At 39.1% G+C, this 18,130-nt stretch overlaps 1 protein-coding gene across 5 annotated transcripts in view; it reads right to left on the bottom strand.

Annotated features, from left to right (window-relative positions):
* The window catches only part of KIAA0825 (KIAA0825 ortholog), a 179,986-nt gene that overhangs the window by 126,716 nt on the left and 35,140 nt on the right, over positions 1–18,130 (bottom strand). For 4 of the 5 annotated variants that reach the window (XM_053409042.1, XM_053409041.1, XM_053409040.1 and 1 more), the window contains 3 exons: positions 16,803–16,970; positions 11,640–11,734; positions 7,857–8,162 (listed from right to left, as the gene is read on the bottom strand). In XM_053409042.1, coding sequence (XP_053265017.1) covers positions 7,872–8,162; positions 11,640–11,734; positions 16,803–16,970 — 554 coding nt within the window. In that variant the 3' untranslated portion in view covers positions 7,857–7,871. Of the gene's footprint in view, positions 1–364; positions 556–3,666; positions 3,818–5,999; positions 6,266–7,856; positions 8,163–11,639; positions 11,735–16,802; positions 16,971–18,130 lie in introns of those variants that run through there. The other variant, XM_053409044.1, reaches the window with a different exon arrangement.

Raw genomic sequence — 18,130 nt, forward strand, 5'->3', positions numbered from 1 at the left:
GTTTACTTAACATTCACAGAGTAAAAAGTTCAGGCACAAAACAACAATGCTTAGGCATAAAACAAAATTAACCTTCTATAAACGATTGGATGGCTTCCTCAGTCTTGTGCTTTAGACAAAACTTTAAATGGATTTATTTCAACAGGCTTTTAATGTGTAATTTCTGCTGCTTTTTAAAAACATTTTAATATTTATTGCTTGTTAAATTGTATAGTTTTGTTAGCCTGTATTGTCTTTAATATGTTATTTCATGATTATTTCATCTTAATTTATGTAAGTTGTTCGGAATGCTCAATAAGCATAACAGGAAACAATAATAATACATTCACATCACCCACAGCGCAATATTCGAATCAATCATTACCTTATCTGCGGTGTTCTCTTGTAACTGGGCTGGGCCTGAAAATATCTGCAAGCCAGGAGTGCCAAGGATTCCTCCAGCACTTCTGTTAAAATCTCCTGGGCTAGCACAGGGGGTAGAACAGTCCATAGATCATGATGAAGAGCATAGCAGAAATAATACCACATCTGGATGGAGAATGAGCATCTTTCCCCCTGGCAAAACCAACAAATGTTAAACAATAGAAACCCATCTTCCTGAATGTCAGGTTGGATTCAATGAATCTAATCCATTCAGGCTGAGAGGAAATAGTTGAAAAGTATGAACTGCTGAATAACTAGACCAGAAACCTTGCAAGATGCAAAACATATTTCCCCTCCCAAAAACAACTCAGGTCTTGTTTCAGCTGGGAAAGCAGTTTTCTTCCAAAACCACAAACATTTGACCTACCATAAACTTACCTTCCCCAAACCTATTTTGGATAAGCATGCTGTACTGTGTAGTTACTAATTTACGAAATTGTGTACAAGTACACACCATCTCTGCTGTGATCAAGGGCAAATCCCATTGTAAAAGGCTGACCAACCATGAAGCAGTTACTCTTATTTAGACTCTTAATTGCTACTGAGAATAACTTTCTATGCAGCTGTCACCAGCAAGTTAATACATCTCCAGGTGCTCCAACTTCTTCACTGAAGGCCATAAGTAGATGTTTTCCAAATGGGGCATTTATATCCACATTACAAGTTAAGTTATGTTTTATGTAGCACAGGTAACTCAGGCTGAAGTTGTACACATTCTTACCTGGGAACAAGCCCTATTGAACGAAATGGGAACTACTTCTGAGTAGACATGCGTACAATTAAAGTACCCTTTGGAGGTACACGTGGCAAAAAATTAGAGGATCCTTGCTGAGAGCCTTAATCCTACCACAATATAAGAGAAAGTACCTACAGACCAACTGAATGAGTTAACTTACACACTTATTTGCCTACAATGATAGATTATAGACATAATCCGACAGCCTATAAATACAGCCAAAGAGTTGAAAATACACCCAGTGTTCCTTGCTGAATATAAATGTTCATTCATTGTTAGAATTCTTTTTAAAGATCCTTTAGTTATTTTATAATATTTTAACAATACCAGAAACAAATATAGTAACAGTCTAAACTCTGTGACAATTTTATGTCTCTGCAGATTTTTTTTCATATAGCAGAGATTATTATAATTTCCTGTCTGATATGCAACATACTATGAAGTTCTATTATTATGGGTCACTATAATGAAGCATAACTATTTTTTAAAAAACCTTACCAGTGAAGAGCTCTGCAAATAATGCTTCCAAGATTAGCATCAAATTAAATGATTTATATGTGGACATTTTATTAATGTTTTATCATGCATTTTATAATATACAGGTAAAGTCATTAACTGTTGAACATTTGCTGCAATAGCAGTAAATTATCGGTAGGCCTTATAAGTAAACATTGTTAAAATAATAGTAATATGAATAAATAAATAAATAGGGTGATATCCAATATTAATCATACTCAGAGTAGACTCACTGAAATAAGTGACCTTCAGTAATTTAAGAACACTGATTTCAATGGATCTATGTTGTATATGACTTTGTTGGATATCACTTTTCTTAGAAACTATTTAATAATTTATGAACCATTTTGAAGCCTTTTTAATTGAATTCAGTATTTATTTATTTTCTAAAGTATTTAAAATACATTTAAATATATGTTCTACTGGGTATATATCCTATACTCAGTTCATTGTGTTTTATGTAGTTATTTGATATTTAATTATATGAAACTTCCAATATACCAGAATATATATTCTTCTTATTTAAATTATTCATATTATTTCATATAAAAGTAGATTCTTGGTAATAAATAGAATCCTCATTGAGATTTACAGGGAACCTTTTCCTGTTTGCTATTTGTTGTTATGTCAAAGTATCTGAATGGGTAAACATCTGCTATTTTTGCAAGCTTCATACAATAAAACAGATGTGGGCTTTTATTTAAATTGTATGTCAAGAAACAGGCAGCTGGGCAGTACTACATAAGCCACTCAGTATTATCTACAAATAGACAACTTTATTTTTGACAACTAGAAAACATACGTTTTGGAGATTGCAGCAGATGTTTGTTTCATTAAAAGCTTTATTTCAGTTTGGTAGCCAAGCAGGTATTCCATCTATTTAGTTGGTGAGATACTGCACTAGATTGTTTTCACATCACACCACAAGCTACTGCAAACTGTATCTGTTTTAGAGTGCAAATCCCCACTGCCCACCTTGGTTGTGGCATTAACTATGGTTCAGCTATCCAGAATTTGAAATTAAGGTTCACTGTCATTTTGAAATATTTATATTCAGTAAAGAAGACAATATCAGAATTACTACACTTCACATACTAGCTAATTATTTTATCCACCAACAAATACTGAGCTCAGTGCATAGCCATGGAAAAATTCATTGCTCCAGTGAGTGTTGATTGGTCATGAATCCTTGATAGCAGGGCTGTCCCACCCATGAAACAAGATTAGGTGGTTGCCCCAGGGGGCAGATATGGGCCTGATGAGCACACTGCCACTGCACTCCGTGGGTGCCCCCCATGCTGCCTCCTGCTCTGCAGGTGCGTCCTGCTGCTGCCTCTGCCATGGGTGCACCATGTGGGGGCATGGCAACACAGTAGGGCTATACCTGTGGTGGGGCACACCCACCATGGCAGAGCATTTTTCCTCAAGGGGCAAAATGTTACAGGCCAGCCCTGCTCCCAAGCAGTAAATCATTCAGAGGAAGCAGGCAGCTGCTTCTATGGGTGTATATTTTGGGATCATAGTAAACTATAGTTACTTTATGTACATACTTTCTTGCAACACACTGCAGTTCTTTTATGGCACAGTAGTTTGGAACAAAGTTTGGAAGTTACTTGATTCAACCAATTGGGGACATTTAACAGGAGTGTAGTTAAAACAATAATGAATTCATCTGTTTTAAAGATGAAGAGTACTAAAAAGCACACAAAGATGTATACTCATACCAGAATGTAAACATCTAGAAGGACTCAATATTGTTTTGTAATTACATAATATTATAGCTTGGCCTTTATTCATGACCATTGCTGCATGCACATAAAGCCCATTGAACTCAATGAGGCATATGCACACATAGTTGTTGTAGATCAGCAACCTTAAAATGTAACCTTGATTTCAGATAGTATTAAACCTATGTTTCAAATTAATCAAGAAGAAAACAAAAGAAAGAAACATTTGTGTAAAAGGAAAAGCTAGTAAACTTAACATCACACCTCATAAAAAGCTTTGTAGTCATCCCAGTAGTGACTCTCTGCATCCTGTAAAATGGTTGTAGCACAAATTCTGATGCAGTAGTTTGTAATTTGAAACTGAAGAACACTGATCAATTCCTGATATTGCTGGAGAGGCATTAGGAATACAGGCCTGTTCAAATGATCAAAGAAGGAAAGATTTAAGACCAGTGCAGTAGGAGGTAACAACCCACAGTTGTACAAATGGTTTGGATTATTAAGTATCAATCATTCATTTCCTCTTGATTCTTGAATCTAAACCCATACTCACATTAAAATCTGGTCTTTGTTACAGAGGCTCTTTAAAAATCTACTTCTACTGTTTTACAAATGTGTACTATACTACTTAGGCAAACAGCACTGTCAATCTACTGCTAAAACAATGCACATATAAATGATTGGATCGCTATTATTGAAACTGCAATGCAGAATTATAAGTGGTACTTCTAAACAATACTTAAGGGATACTTCTTTTTATTTAAAAAAGTGGTCTGGTAGGAAAAATACCAAACTTTTTGATACATGCACAATTATTATAAAAATACTGTATATACTATTACCAAGGTTAGCACAAGAAAGGTTAGCCTCTTCTGACCAGGGTGGTGGTTCTGCTGCTACCCCCTTGCCTTCTATTCCCACCACCCCATCCTCCTCTTTGCACCAGCAGTGGAGCTGTTCTCCTCTTCCCCTGGCCACCCGCACTGCCTATTCTTTCTGCCTCAGTGTCTTGTTCTGAGGAAGAGGCAAGAAAATCCTTCCTGAAAGCACAACATTTCAGACACAGTGGCAAAGGGAGTGCCTATGCCAACACCATAGCTTGCTACAACAGAGGAAGTTTATAATCCAATTTATAACCCAACACAATAAGGGGAGGGGATAAAAATAAGTGAGGCAAGGTTATTAAGCACTCAATATCAGCTATTTCAACTACACATAGGCTTAGTTTTATTTGGGGATGTGGATTAAGTGAAAGGCAGCACTGAAAATGTGAATTTGGAGGAGGAATTTAGAGAAGATGGTGCAAAGGAAACTCTCAGGAAGGAATTCCAAATCTAAGGCGAAGAAAGGGAGAAGGGTTTTGAGACAGAAGCAACTTTCTGAAGAAGTCAAGGCCACAGGAAAGGACCTGGTGAAAAATTGTGGCAGAAAGGTACAGTAAGTCAAGCCCACGGAGAGCTTCAAAGGCTGGGGGAGGATCCAATGAATTTGTGTTGAATGCAGAAGCTGCTGAAGAAGAACATCACATGGTTTGAATTTCAAGAGAAGTGAATGATTTGAACAGCAGAGAAAAAGGAAGAGGAGAGAAAAAGGCAAATAAAGTAATAAAATGGCATTTGACTAAAGTGGTATGGGGGAATTGACATGACATTAAAAAAAGGTAAAGGTAAAGGACCCTTGACAGTTCAGTCACAGATGACTCTGGGCTTGCGGTGCTCATCTCGCTTTACAGGCAGACAGAGCTGGTGTTTGTCTGCAGACAGTTTTTCCAGGTCATGTGGCCAGCATGACTAAGCTGCTTCTGGTGAAACCAGAGCAGTGCGCGGAAACACCGTTTATCTTCCTGCCGGAGCGGTACCTATTTATCTACTTGCACTTCTTTTGGCATGCTTTTGAACTACTTGGTTGGCAGGAGCTGGGACCGAGCAACGGGAGCTCACCCTGTCGCGGGGATTCGAACCGCTGACCTTCTGATCGGCAAGCCCAAGGGGTTCAGTGGTTTAGACCACAGCGCCACCCATATCCCTGATATGACATTACCCTCTCTCCAAATCTGATTTATATGTAACATATGTATTTGTGTGTGTGTGTGTGTGTGTGTGTGGGCGAGAGAGAGAGAGAGCGTGTGTGCATGTGCATAATATTATTTGTAAGTTGCTCCATGACAAAAAGTTTTCTGGGCAGCTTATAATAAATGAGTATAAATAGCTTTAAATACAAAATTAAACATTAAACCACATATTCCAAGGCAATAAACTACAACAAGAAAAATAAAACTCACAACATTCAAACACAATTTGAAACCCAAAGTGGTCCAGACTACATGAATAATTTTAAAGGTCTGGATGAAGAAAGACAGGGTTGGAACTGTTCTGTCTTAGACAAAAGTTTTAGATGCTTCTTTGAATTTCCAGTGGTGTACAGAGTGAATGCTAGATCTTTGTAAACCAGGATAGAAAGAGAAAAATTCAAGGCACTGGCAGTAAACAGCACATTGTCTTAAGTTGTTTCTTTTAAATATATTTGTTGTATCACTGAAATGGACTTGTTTGATTTACTGGTATTTATGGGTGTTTTAATCAATGCAACAGACTCACTTTCTAGTGGTATCTTTCATTAGATGCTGATACATATTAAAATGCTGATAGACATGCACTGCTGTGGAGAGAATAGTATACAAGTTCTGCAGTGGAGCTCTGGAAGGGACATCTTTACTTCTCTCCTCCAACCTTGTCAGGACAGCTGTTGCTACTTTGCAGCAGGCCTCTACAAAGTTTGCTCTAATTTCCTGGAGAGACTCATCTCTGCATGCCAGAGCCAGGGGAAGCAACATGTCAAGTTCCTCCATGATATCAGAACAAAACTAGGAAAATAAATGTGACATCCAGTTAATTTTATACTGACAGCATTATTTATACCTGTACAGTACGACAAATACTGCATTTGGCAAAAGACAAATGTAAGCTTCATATTGTTTTTACTTCATTATATTAAAATGGACATGTATACATGAAAAGCTTAGACCATGTAAGTTGAAGTTAATATTTGCCAAGTTTATCTTTAAAAAAACAACCCTAGGAACAATTCAACTAATGAGCAGAAGCCCTGTATGAGTACACAGGGGAAGAAAGAGGGGGTCATTCCTTTGGCAAGCTGAAATGTTTGCCCTGATGTAATGATGACCTTAAAAGATTGAATTCCTCCACTGACATTTTTCCTATATGAAGAACTCTGTGATCTCCACAGATGCACACATTAACTTCTAATCAAGTGTCAAAACAAACAATAATAGTGGTTACTTGTTTTTGAGCTCAACTCCCTCTAAGTCCAAACATGTTACATGAAACTCATTGATTTGATTGAGATTTTCATATAATAGTTATAAGTGACTGAATCCTGTGCACCTAGATATTTAATGCTTTTTTACTCCCTCTTCTGCCAAGTGAATGAAGAGCACTGTTTACCAAATGCCTCAGTCAGGGCAGGGCAGTAACCTCTAGTATGGGCATTAAACACATACGGTAGTGTGGTCACACAGTTGACTCTAAGTAGTGCTGCCATAACTCTTGCCTTCACTTTATAAAAACAAAAGTATCTTTTTATAAGCATGCACCTGGAACCCTAACTAGGTGGGGAAACATACTCTCTGCCCCTTTTTACTGCAGATTGCCCCCTCTTGACATGCTTCTCAGAAGAGAAGCGGCAGTCACAGTTTTAACAAGTGATGTGGTTGCAGACTGCTTTGTTCCAGGGAAAGCCTCAAAAAGAGTCAGCTTATTCATTCAGTCATATAAGTGGTAAAACTCTACCTGGACAGCATCATTTCAGGCTGCAGTTGGATAAATTGAATGTTTGAATGCTATCCCACAAGAAAATCTCCCTGAACATAAAAAAGGATGAGGAGGAAGGCTGGGCTGAACTGTTTTCCTTGATGCACTTGCTTTGGGTGATAAGAGAGGTTTTTTGTTTAAAGATGAGGTAGTATTCAAACATGTAATACAGTCCAAGACAAGCTTTGCAATTTAAACTGACTGAAAGTGTGGAAGGAACTGGAGTAGAAGAGACTACTCAGGGTTGAGTTGTTTTTAATTAATCTTCAATCCCCTATACACAACTCCATGAATCAGGCTTTAATTTTTCTCCCACTGTAGCTTCAGATCTGAACCCCTTCTGCCCCTGTTTGTTTTTATGGTTTTATATTCATTGCATTTCAGACTTTCCCTAGTGAACTACTAATGTGTCTCAGTCTCATCAATGCATTTCCACCTACAAAATTAATTTCTTCGTGGGACAGAAATCTAGGCTATTTACTAAAATGGATACATTTTCTAAGTATTAAAATGGATACATTTTTAAAGTTTCTTAGAATATATGTTGAGATCTATAAAGCACTATTAAATAATTTAGCACAGGATTTCATTCCATGCATTTGACTCTTAAAATACTGGAAGTGCATGTACTTCAATGCTTTATGGGTAAACAAACCCGACATTCTGTAATCCCCTTAAAACATCAGATCTTTTGATACATGCCTTTGAAATTTGTTTTGGTTGTTCTTCCTCATGGACTACTTCCCTGAGTTCCTTCATGTGCTGTACCTTTACAATATGCATCACATAGCAGGCAGCTGAAGTGTGTTCATTCTGCTCATGTTGAAGAATTTTATTGGAAAAATCTTCAACTGCAATTGTTATACAGTGAGCTACTGAAGAGCACAGGTCTTTAAATGCTTTTCTCCAGCCGAAATCTAGTATGGTAGTCTGAAATATAGAAGTATACAGACAAAAACTGAACAGTCAAATGTTTCTGTTTCAATTATACCTAAGCTGATCAAATAGTCTACTAAAGCTCTTTGTATACTTAACACACAATATACTTGGAACTGACTGACTCTTTTCTTCTGGCTGTGGTGTGAAGCTGAAATTTGTGCTGCTGTGTTATGCCTCCTCTCCCAATCATTTCACAGGGGCCCATATAGGAAACATTTTAGGTAGCTTCCCTACCCACCTTCTCCACCACCCCGCATCATGTCCCTCCTCATCCCACTGGTATGAAAGTGCTTTTGTAAACTTGCCAGAGCCCAAGCTTCAGCAACTGTCAGAAGTGTTTGGCGACTGGCTTGGGAAATGGGAGGTCAGGGTTAGCTGGCAAAGCAGGAACGTTTAACATTGCAAAATTTTAGATGGTCAAGGCTTTAATTTGCTATTCATTCCCATACCCCCACCCCTTGTTCTTCAAAGTTTAAGGGCAACAGCCTGCTCAAAATTTCCTTTTTTGGGGGGGAGGCATAGCCTCTTTAGTAATTACCCCTCAGTTCCAGAATATGCTTTGGTTGGTGTACAAACAAACCCAGTGATTATAGCTGAGTGACTTCTTTATTGAGGTTCCTTTACTTAAAATGATCAGTTCACACATACTACAAAGAGAAGCAAGCCAGAAAAGGGAAACTCAAACTAAACTCACAGCTCAGGAAAGCCACCCAAGTCCTGGACCCAGATGTGTGTTTTTCTTCTCAGTAATGTGGGTATTAATTAAAGGCTGTTGCTGTTGCCTATGCCAACAGTGTCTACTTGCACTTCTTCAGAGAAATAATGTAAAGTGTTTTAATGCTATGGAACTGAGATTCTACTTGCTGTAATATCTATGTTCTCTGGCTGCTGTAGATGCTATTGCAGTCAGTTTTATTGTTATATTTCTTTTGTACAGTGGTACCTCGCAAGACGAATGCCTTGCAAGACGGAAAACTCGCAAGAAGAAAGAGTTTTCCGTTTTTCGAGGTGCTTCGCCAGACGAATTTCCCTATGGGCTTCCTTCGCAAGACGAAAGCCCATAGGGAAATCTCCGGGGACAGCGGGGAAGCGCAGCGCGTCTTCCCCACTGTCCTCAGACCTCCTCCGAAGGCTGGCGGTGGGGTGGAGAGACCTCCTCCCCCCGCCAGCCTTCGGAAGGCTGCTCCGAAGGCTGGCGGTGGGACGGAGAGACCTCCTCCCCCCGCCAGCCTTCGGAAGGCTGCTCCGAAGGCTGGCGGTGGGACGGAGAGACCTCCTCCCCCCGCCAGCCTTCGGAAGGCTGCTCCGAAGGCTGGCGGTGGGACGGAGAGACCTCCTCCCCCCGCCAGCCTTCGGAAGGCTGCTCCGAAGGCTGGCGGTGGGGCGGAGAGACCTCCTCCCGCCGCCAGCCTTCGGAAGGCTGCTCCGAAGGCTGGCGGTGGGGCGGAGAGACCTCCTCCCGCCGCCAGCCTTCGGATGGCTGCTCTGAAGGCTGGCGGTGGGGTGGAGAGACCTCCTCCCGCCGCCAGCCTTCGGATGGCTGTTCTGAAGGCTGGCGGTGGGGCGGAGAGCCCTTCTCCCCGCGCCAGCCTTCGGATGGCTGTTCTGAAGGCTGGCTGTGGACCGCCAGCCTTCAGAACAGGTCCGGGGACAGAGGAGAAGCGCAACGCGCCTTCCCCTCTGTTCCCGGACCTGTCCTGAAGACTTGCAGTGGGAGGAGGGTTTTTCTTCCCACCGCCAACATTCAGAATGCTGTTCTTAATGTTGGCAGTGGGGAGGAAAAACCCTCCTCCCACCGCAAGCCCCGGGAACAGAGGAGAAGCGCAGCGCGCCTTCCCCTCTGTTCCCGGACCTGTCCTGAAGGCTTGCGGTGGGGAGAAAAGCCCTTCTCCGCACCGCCAGCCCGGCAAGTGGTTTCCATAGGAACGCATTAATTGATTTTCAATGCATTCCTATCGGAAACCGTGCTTCGCAAGACAAAAAACTCACAAGAAGAAAAAACTCGCGGAACGAATTAATTTCGTCTTGCGAGGTACCACTGTATATTAAATGTTTTACTGATGATTCCTATTCATTATAAAGTGTTTCAACCAAACCTGGTGAGACAGGATATAAACAAAATAAATAATTGTATCCAGCTGAGTCCCTACTAAGGGAAATCTTTTTGATCCAACTGAGGCTCCCATCAGCAGAAGCAGGGACTGAGGCAATTTCTGGAAATTGCCTCTGTCCTCTGCAGCTCTCCATGCCACCTCCCGTGCTGTCCCCCAAAGCCACACACACACTCCGCCACACACCCAAAGCTTCTGGAGGAGGGGGACATTGTTCAGCTGACAAAATTGTCTGCTAGATCAGTCTTCTGTCACCAGGGGACAGCAATTGGATGCAACTCTGAAGATTCATGATGTTTTGATGATGTTTAAATAAAGGAACAACGTAGGTAAGAACTGCAGAGTTTGGGTTTTCTTTCTCAAACAGAAACTTGCTTTTGAAAGTGAGGGACTTTTGTGAGGTGCAATAGGTATCTGCCATGTAAAGACAAAAAGTAAACATTTTCACTGGTAAGCCCTTACACTTCAGTGTCACCAGTTCTTTGGATCCCAGCCCTAAAAGCTGAGAATAGCAATCCAGTTCATTTCTTCAGTAATCAGCTTTGTAATCCATTTGATGCCAAGCTTTGTTTCATTGATGATCTAAAATGTTGTACGTGTATATAACTTGGACTCTTGATACTTGGTTCTAGATGAACTGATTACTCCCCTATGTGTTCTTTATTCAGACTTATTAAGTTGCTGATAGTTTTTTAAAACTATATTTAAAATGTGATAGAACTGATTAATTAATTTTGGTGAGATGCAGCTCAAAAGCAATATATTTTACTGCTCAGACAAAGTGGGAGAACTCCCCTCACTCATATGCTCCACAGAGATCACAGCACCAGTGTAGTTATGCATTAGCTCCAGAAAGTGGCTTGTTTCTTGGTTATGCATATCTATGAGAAATAGATATGAGTGCTTTTTATTTGTAGGATGATATGGAATATATTAATATGAAAAGAGCCTGTGCAAATGGCCATCATAAATTGTAAGAGCAAGCTTATGTAAAAATAGATCCTCAGTTTTCAACACACGCCTGAAAATACTTTTGGAAACATCGGGAACATTAAATAAAAACTTACAATGGCACCTTTATATGTTTTTATGTTCACTGCCTTTCTGATAGCGACTTTGTTCTTTTAATAGTGATGCCACAAAATGGTTTAACAGCTTCTTTTATATTCACAAATTTTTGTATATGGTCTTTTTTCTTTCCACCCTTGGTCTTTGCAGGCTTAAATTACTAATAGCACTGAAATTATTAGCATCTTAGCATAAGGGATTTGTAATGAATATGTTAATAGGTCCTTATCTGTATTGATGGCGCAGACAAAACAGGCTCCCAGAGAGTTTGACTCTTTATTTTACTCACCTCTTTTACCTGAAGTAACTGTTCAGGAAGCACACTGGTTTCATTTGCTCTACTTTCCCCTATTAAAAGCTCCCCACAAGCTTTCTTCAGAACTCCTGCACAGTATGACAAACGGGATCAAAGTTAAGATTAAGGCTGTGGAAAACTTGATATATCAATACATTCTATAAAGATATTCAGCAAGCTGCAGTGGAATGTTAGTAATGAAATAAAAGTAAAATTCAGGTTGCAAACAAAATTCTCTTTTCGATAACTACATTTTTGTTTTACTTAATGATATATATAGTATATACAATATTTAGATATTTAAATGTTGGAATCAACAGTCTATTAAGATACTTACATAAAAATATTAGTAACTTAGAAAAAGTCAGTTAAAAATAAAATATTCAAAACTTTCTAACAATTGGAATCTACAGACTCCCAACTTGCTGGTGTGGGAGATCGGTCCCCAGCTCATTGCAGCATTTGACATGTTTGTGGGCTGCCAGTGACAGACCCCTATCTTTAAACAAATGTTTCTCTCAATCATATGGTAAAGTAGGAGTTGTGCACTTTAGAGCACAAATTGGAGCCTAGCAGGAGGCACACCTGCTCATGCACACTTCTGCTTCTCCCACCACTTTCCCTGAGAAAGCCTGCTCTTTACTGCATAATTGGAGCAAACAACAATCAGGTTTTCTGTGGACTGACGTTTGCTCCGATTCAGTGGCAACGAGTGAGTTTTCCTGGGGAAAGCAGTGGGGCAAATGGAAGACTGCTTGAACTCATGCTTCCTAGGCAAGCCAAGTGTGGACAAGCCCTTGTTCAAGAGTTCCACAGGCTCCCTGAGATTAAGTGGTGGAAAAAAGCAGTAATGCTGCTTGTCATCTGCATATTGGCAATGTTGCTGATCCAATGTGGTGTACTAATTAGAACGTGGTATTAGGATCTGGCAAACCGACACATTAAGCTAACTTGGGCCAGTCTCTCTCAACCTCATGGGTAGTTGTGAGGATAAATGGGGCAGCGGATTAAACCTATTGTTAGAATTATTAAATATATACCACTTACACACCAAAATGGCTTCCACATGGTTATTCCTCAAGAATAAACCAATTATAATATATATATCCAAACATAATTAAAATGTGTAACAACACAATTTCATCAAAACATTGAAAGCACCCATGATTAAAATTTACAAAAATGCAAACAAACTAAAACAGCACAACTCTTAAAACAGTTGAGCCTTAACTTGAGAGCACTTATACTGAAGGGTAAGATAGAAAAAATACTGGGGGGAGGGGAGAGAGACAAAACCTCCAGTGGTTTCATGTGTATGCTTGAAAATCATGGGGGACAAGATACAACTTATAGGCATAGGGTGGAACAGTTATCACCCAGCACTACCTTCTGCCATCAGTTATATTTCTGATCTGTGACTGTAATAAATCAATTCATTCATTCTTCTGTAATCAGCCACCCAGGAAGGGTGTAATATTGTAATATTCTGCATCCTGGCTCCAATCCAGTCACAGAAGGACACCCATAGTTGATTATATCAAAACCAAGTGTTGTAATCATTCAGTCGCCAGCTTTAAGACATTCATCACAATGACCAAAGCTCTTTCTGTCTCAAAGCCAGTCCTATCCAGTTTTCTCCTAAACCAGTGGGGTTGAAAGCCCACCACACTCTCTAGTATCTTGCTCCAAAAGAGGTTAGACTGGAAGGTAAATGTCTGAGTTCATAGGGTCTAATCTTGGGGATTTAGTTCCTGAAATTGGTACCAGCAAGGACTGGTACCAATTTCGGGAACTAAACACACACAATCTAATATCTGCTGATTATTTAAGGGCAACAGAGACTATGCCCTCCCACATTTACTATTTCTGAAATTCAAGTTTTGAAATCCACTCTGGCTACTGTTAATAATCATGGTGGCTGGAAAGTGCTTGTGCCACTTCATAGCATTCAGTGATTTATAGTTTCTGTCTTTTATTTGCCCAGAAATATATAAACATTTATAGAAAAAAGGAAATCATCAACTGCAAATGCTTGTGTTTGCCAAGGAATCCAGATCCAGATGATTTACATTATATACAAAAACATACGGTAAACAAAGGACATGAATCTCTACACTACTTTAACAAGAGAGATCCCTTAAACACATTTAAAACTGACACTTCACTCTTTTAAAAGCTAATATAGTATTACTACTATATGTATTTTAAACAGTCAAATAAATATCCAAAAGGATCTGCAAGGCAGTATTCTTTCCCATAGTTTGCCCAGGGCAATGTGTGATAGTCATAGAGAAAAGGGATCTGGAAGAAAATTTAGCACCACATAAATTATTATTTTTAAGTGGGGGAGGGGAGATTTGCAAACATTTTGAGTGAGAATTTTATTTGTTAGTCCATTCCAATAAAGTGCTAACAAGTTAATGAAAATAAAGTATTTCCAGCTGCTATGTTCTCAGTGTACATTCCATCTCCCCATCACCATGTTTCTTGAAAATAATCTTTATGAAAGAAGCTGCTGCTGCTATTTTTAGGATCTACACACAGAGACAAAACTAACATTATATGATTTAAAAGGCTACCCATTACAGCAGTGACTTTGTAAACGTGATCATGTTATTCTTTTACAGTGCTTTCTAGAGATTTATATGAAGTAATAGTTTTCTTCTTAAGCTGTGAAGAGAAGACCTTTGCAAATCTTTCTAGTCCCCTGAGGCAAAGCTTGAAAACCTAAGGCCTTGACAAGTTTGCCCAGAGTGGTTTCAAAGAGCTCCACTGGAAAAAGCTTTTCTTGGCACTCATTATCAGATCTGTCTAAAGTTCACCTTTCTCGCTGAAATGGAGAAAAAAAAGGTGAGAGGAAGATGAAAAGTGTGTTAGATGTTTTTGAAAATCTCAACAAGAGACTTCTGAAGGACCAGAGGAAAGAGAAATCACACCAGAAGGGCAGAAGGAGAATATAATTTGACCAAGCATTCTTCATTCCAAATAAGAATGTTCTGCTTTATCCATGACTGCTGCTGAATGTTCCAGGTTCCTTCAAAGGATCATATTGCCTGTGATAATGAACGTACTAGGTATGTCTGAACATTCCACTAATTTAATTGCAGTGTATAGCAAGAATGGAACAGCAGGAATGGACAAAGGAATGGAGAAAGAAAAGGTTAATTTTTTTCAGCTGGTACCCGACAAAATCAATGTATTACTCAAATTTTGGTCAATTTTAGTTCTAGAAAAACAAGGAAGCGAAGTCAGAATACACTCAAAGTCCCAAATCTTAGCTGAAAATGACAAATATAACCCCCTTACGCTGATGACACCGAATTCACGGTGGGAAGAGAAACATTTTCACATTTTCCATTATTCAAATCAAATTCATATTAAGGTTAAGAATTCATTGTGCATTATGTTTCAATCCATGTTTTTCTAAGCCAACTGTTTTTGCATTCATGCAACTGAAGACTTCTTTCAGATTGCTCTTTTTAACATTTCGGTCAATGTTTTTTCCTGAAACTTCACGTATATATGGCCGTCAATGAGAACTAGTTGTGTTTCTTAGTATAAAGACAAAGAATTAAATGTAAAAAGAAAACTGAGCATACTGAAATCAAGTGGAACACTTTTGAAATTATTGTTCTAAATGAAGTTCTGTGTTTTATAGAAGCAGATGTAAAAGAATCAAATTCCAGAGAATTTAAACTGAGATTAAAAAAAGCCCTGATTACTTCAGCATATATTCTCTGATAAATGTTCATTCCCCCCCACTATGTCCCTTGGTGCTATTGTCTGCCATGGGATTACAATCAGAGAGCATCAGTTGGCAGTGCTTCCTTGAGTTGTAACTTCTATTTTCTGCCACCTAAATTGGCCTTCATAGGTTTCCATTGTGCAAACTGCAAAGGAACTTGTCTTGATGGCAGCGAGAAGTAGTGTGAACTACGCATCTCTCTTTTCTTTGCAGGGTTTTTTTTTTGGTTCACAAGCAACCTCCTACCAAAAGCAGAATCTGCAGAAGAGACTACTTCCAAGGGATAATGCTATGAAAACGTATGAAGAGAAGCCCAGGTGGCCACCTTGCAAATTTCCGATGTAGAAGCCTTCGACCTCTCCGCCCAAGCAGCAGCTATAGTCCTAGTGTAATGAGCTTTACAAACCCTGGGAGCCACTTTACCCTTAACTACATACGCCTCCCTAATACAGTTCCTTAACCATCTAGCTAAGGAACTCTTAGAAGCCATTTGACCCCTCTTAAGACCCCCTAAGAGTACAAACAATCTGTCAGAAGATCTGAAATCTTTGATTTTTCTGAGATAAACCCTAAGTGTTCTTCTTACATCCAATTTATGCAGCCATTGCTCTTTGTCATCGCTGGGTCTAGGGGAAAAAAATGATGGCCAAGAAACCTTCTGGCTTAGCTGAAACTCACGATACCACCTCTGGCAAAATAAAATAAAATATGAGGAACTTCTCAAAGGACCACTTTATTTTTGATGGAGCTTTACAAATGTTCTGTACATCAAATCTAAAGGTTCTGCATGATATCCTGAACAAAGAAAAACTAAACTTTCTGTTCTAGTGTCAATTTTTTCATTTGTCTAACTAACTTCAGTATAATGCTAATATGAAAATAGTGCAGGGCTCCAATTTATTCCATGCTGAGAAAACCCAGCCCACAGCCCACAGACAAAGTAGCCTAGTTGATATGAAGTGCAATACGTTGACAAGAAATATGGTGGCACCATCCAAAGTACTCTGCCATTGCACTTCTATATTGCTTCCAGATTAGCAGGTTACTAATAGGTCTTCCCTTCTGGCATAAGCCCTGCAAAAAATACTGCTGCCCCTCCCAATGACTTGCTGCTTCCTAAAACACACTTTCAACCCAGATCTCCCCACTCTGAGCAATAAACTAATTATAATTTTGGGCGGTTATTAAATCTTCCATCATCTTATAGCTAGTAAGCTCATGTTTATGTTAATTATGAAAAAAGTGAGAAAAAAATATTTCAAAAGACTCCAGAGTACACCAGAAATAAGTTGACATTACGGGATTGATAAAGAGGTATGTTATTTTCTCATCCCAATTATTCTATCTACTGAATTTCTACAAGGCAATTCTTTTGAAAGAAAAATAAGGTAAGTGGGGGAAATGTACATTACCTTGAACATTTCTGTTCTCAGAAAAACATGGTAATAACAGCATTTCTGAAGATAGTTCTTCAACCTTTTCTTCCATCAACAAAAAAAGCTTTATAAGCTCAGAAAGACATCTGAGTTGATGTAGCGTCAAACAGAAGTTTCTCCCTTTTCTAGAACATTCTTGAGCCGCTGCAAAACAAGTGGGAGAAATTAATTTCATACAATATCTATATTGTAGCATATGTATATAAGTGCACTAAAATACATCAAATGTGATATATATTATCTCCTACATAAACATTACTAAAAATGATGTCTATATAGAGAATACTTGTATGAAAAGTAGGTCACTATAGATAAAAATTTAAAACTTTTTTGATGCCTCTGAGAAGGGTCTGTTTTTCTTAACCAGGCAAGTTCATAAAATTAGTGTTGTTTTCTCAAATCCACAAGAATTGTCTTATGATGTACAACAAAGTTGTATATTGTCATTGATACTGTTCAACAGTTGAGCATCTATGAAATCATTGGAATAAATTATCCAAACATCTGCGGTGAGATGTTAATATGCTAAAGAAACCCAGCTCTATTTTTTATTTTCAAAAGTTACATAACCACAGATCACGGCCTAGAATAACTGTCTAGGGACCCTCTTAGATTGAATGAAAGCAAGTAGATGGAGACTGGATCCAGGCAAAATGGGGATAGTGAGGTTTCCTATTCAAGTATATCCATGTCCTGTCTTTCTTTATTTTCATTTATCTAACTACATTTCTGCTTTTGGTTTTCCTGCCTCCCTAAATTGGCTGCCATCTCTGAGCTGCCCCTACTTGTGCAAGATATGGATCTAATTATTCCTCAACTCTGTCTTAGTTCTTTCATGAGATCTGCCACAGCTTTCTGTCTAGACCAGGGGTCAGCAAACTTTTTCAGCAGGGGGCTGGTCCACTGTCCCTCAGAACTTGTGGGGGGCCAGACTATATTTTGAAAAAAGAAAATAAAAAAGGAATGAATTCCTATGCCCCACAAATAACCCAGATTTGCATTTTAAATGACTCTAAGTCACTCTGTCATTTTCACACTGAATAACACAGATAATAAATTTGAGTGAAAAGAGAGGCTATCTCTTCAGCTTTAAATAAATAGAAAAGGGAAACAAGGAAGTTTGCTAATGAGCAAATATTAACAAGCCAAACAAAGGCTTGTATAAGCCAGCTCCCTGTAGAGCACATCCTTGGGGATCCTGCCATCTTCCATTCTGTGGGCATGACCAAGCCAGCAGAGACATTGCTGAGACAGGAGTGCAAATATACTGGGAATGTGGGCTTGGGAGAGGACATCTTTGTTTG

This window comes from Podarcis raffonei, chromosome 11, assembly GCF_027172205.1.
Source record: "Podarcis raffonei isolate rPodRaf1 chromosome 11, rPodRaf1.pri, whole genome shotgun sequence".
In the NCBI taxonomy this organism is placed as follows: domain Eukaryota; kingdom Metazoa; phylum Chordata; class Lepidosauria; order Squamata; family Lacertidae; genus Podarcis; species Podarcis raffonei.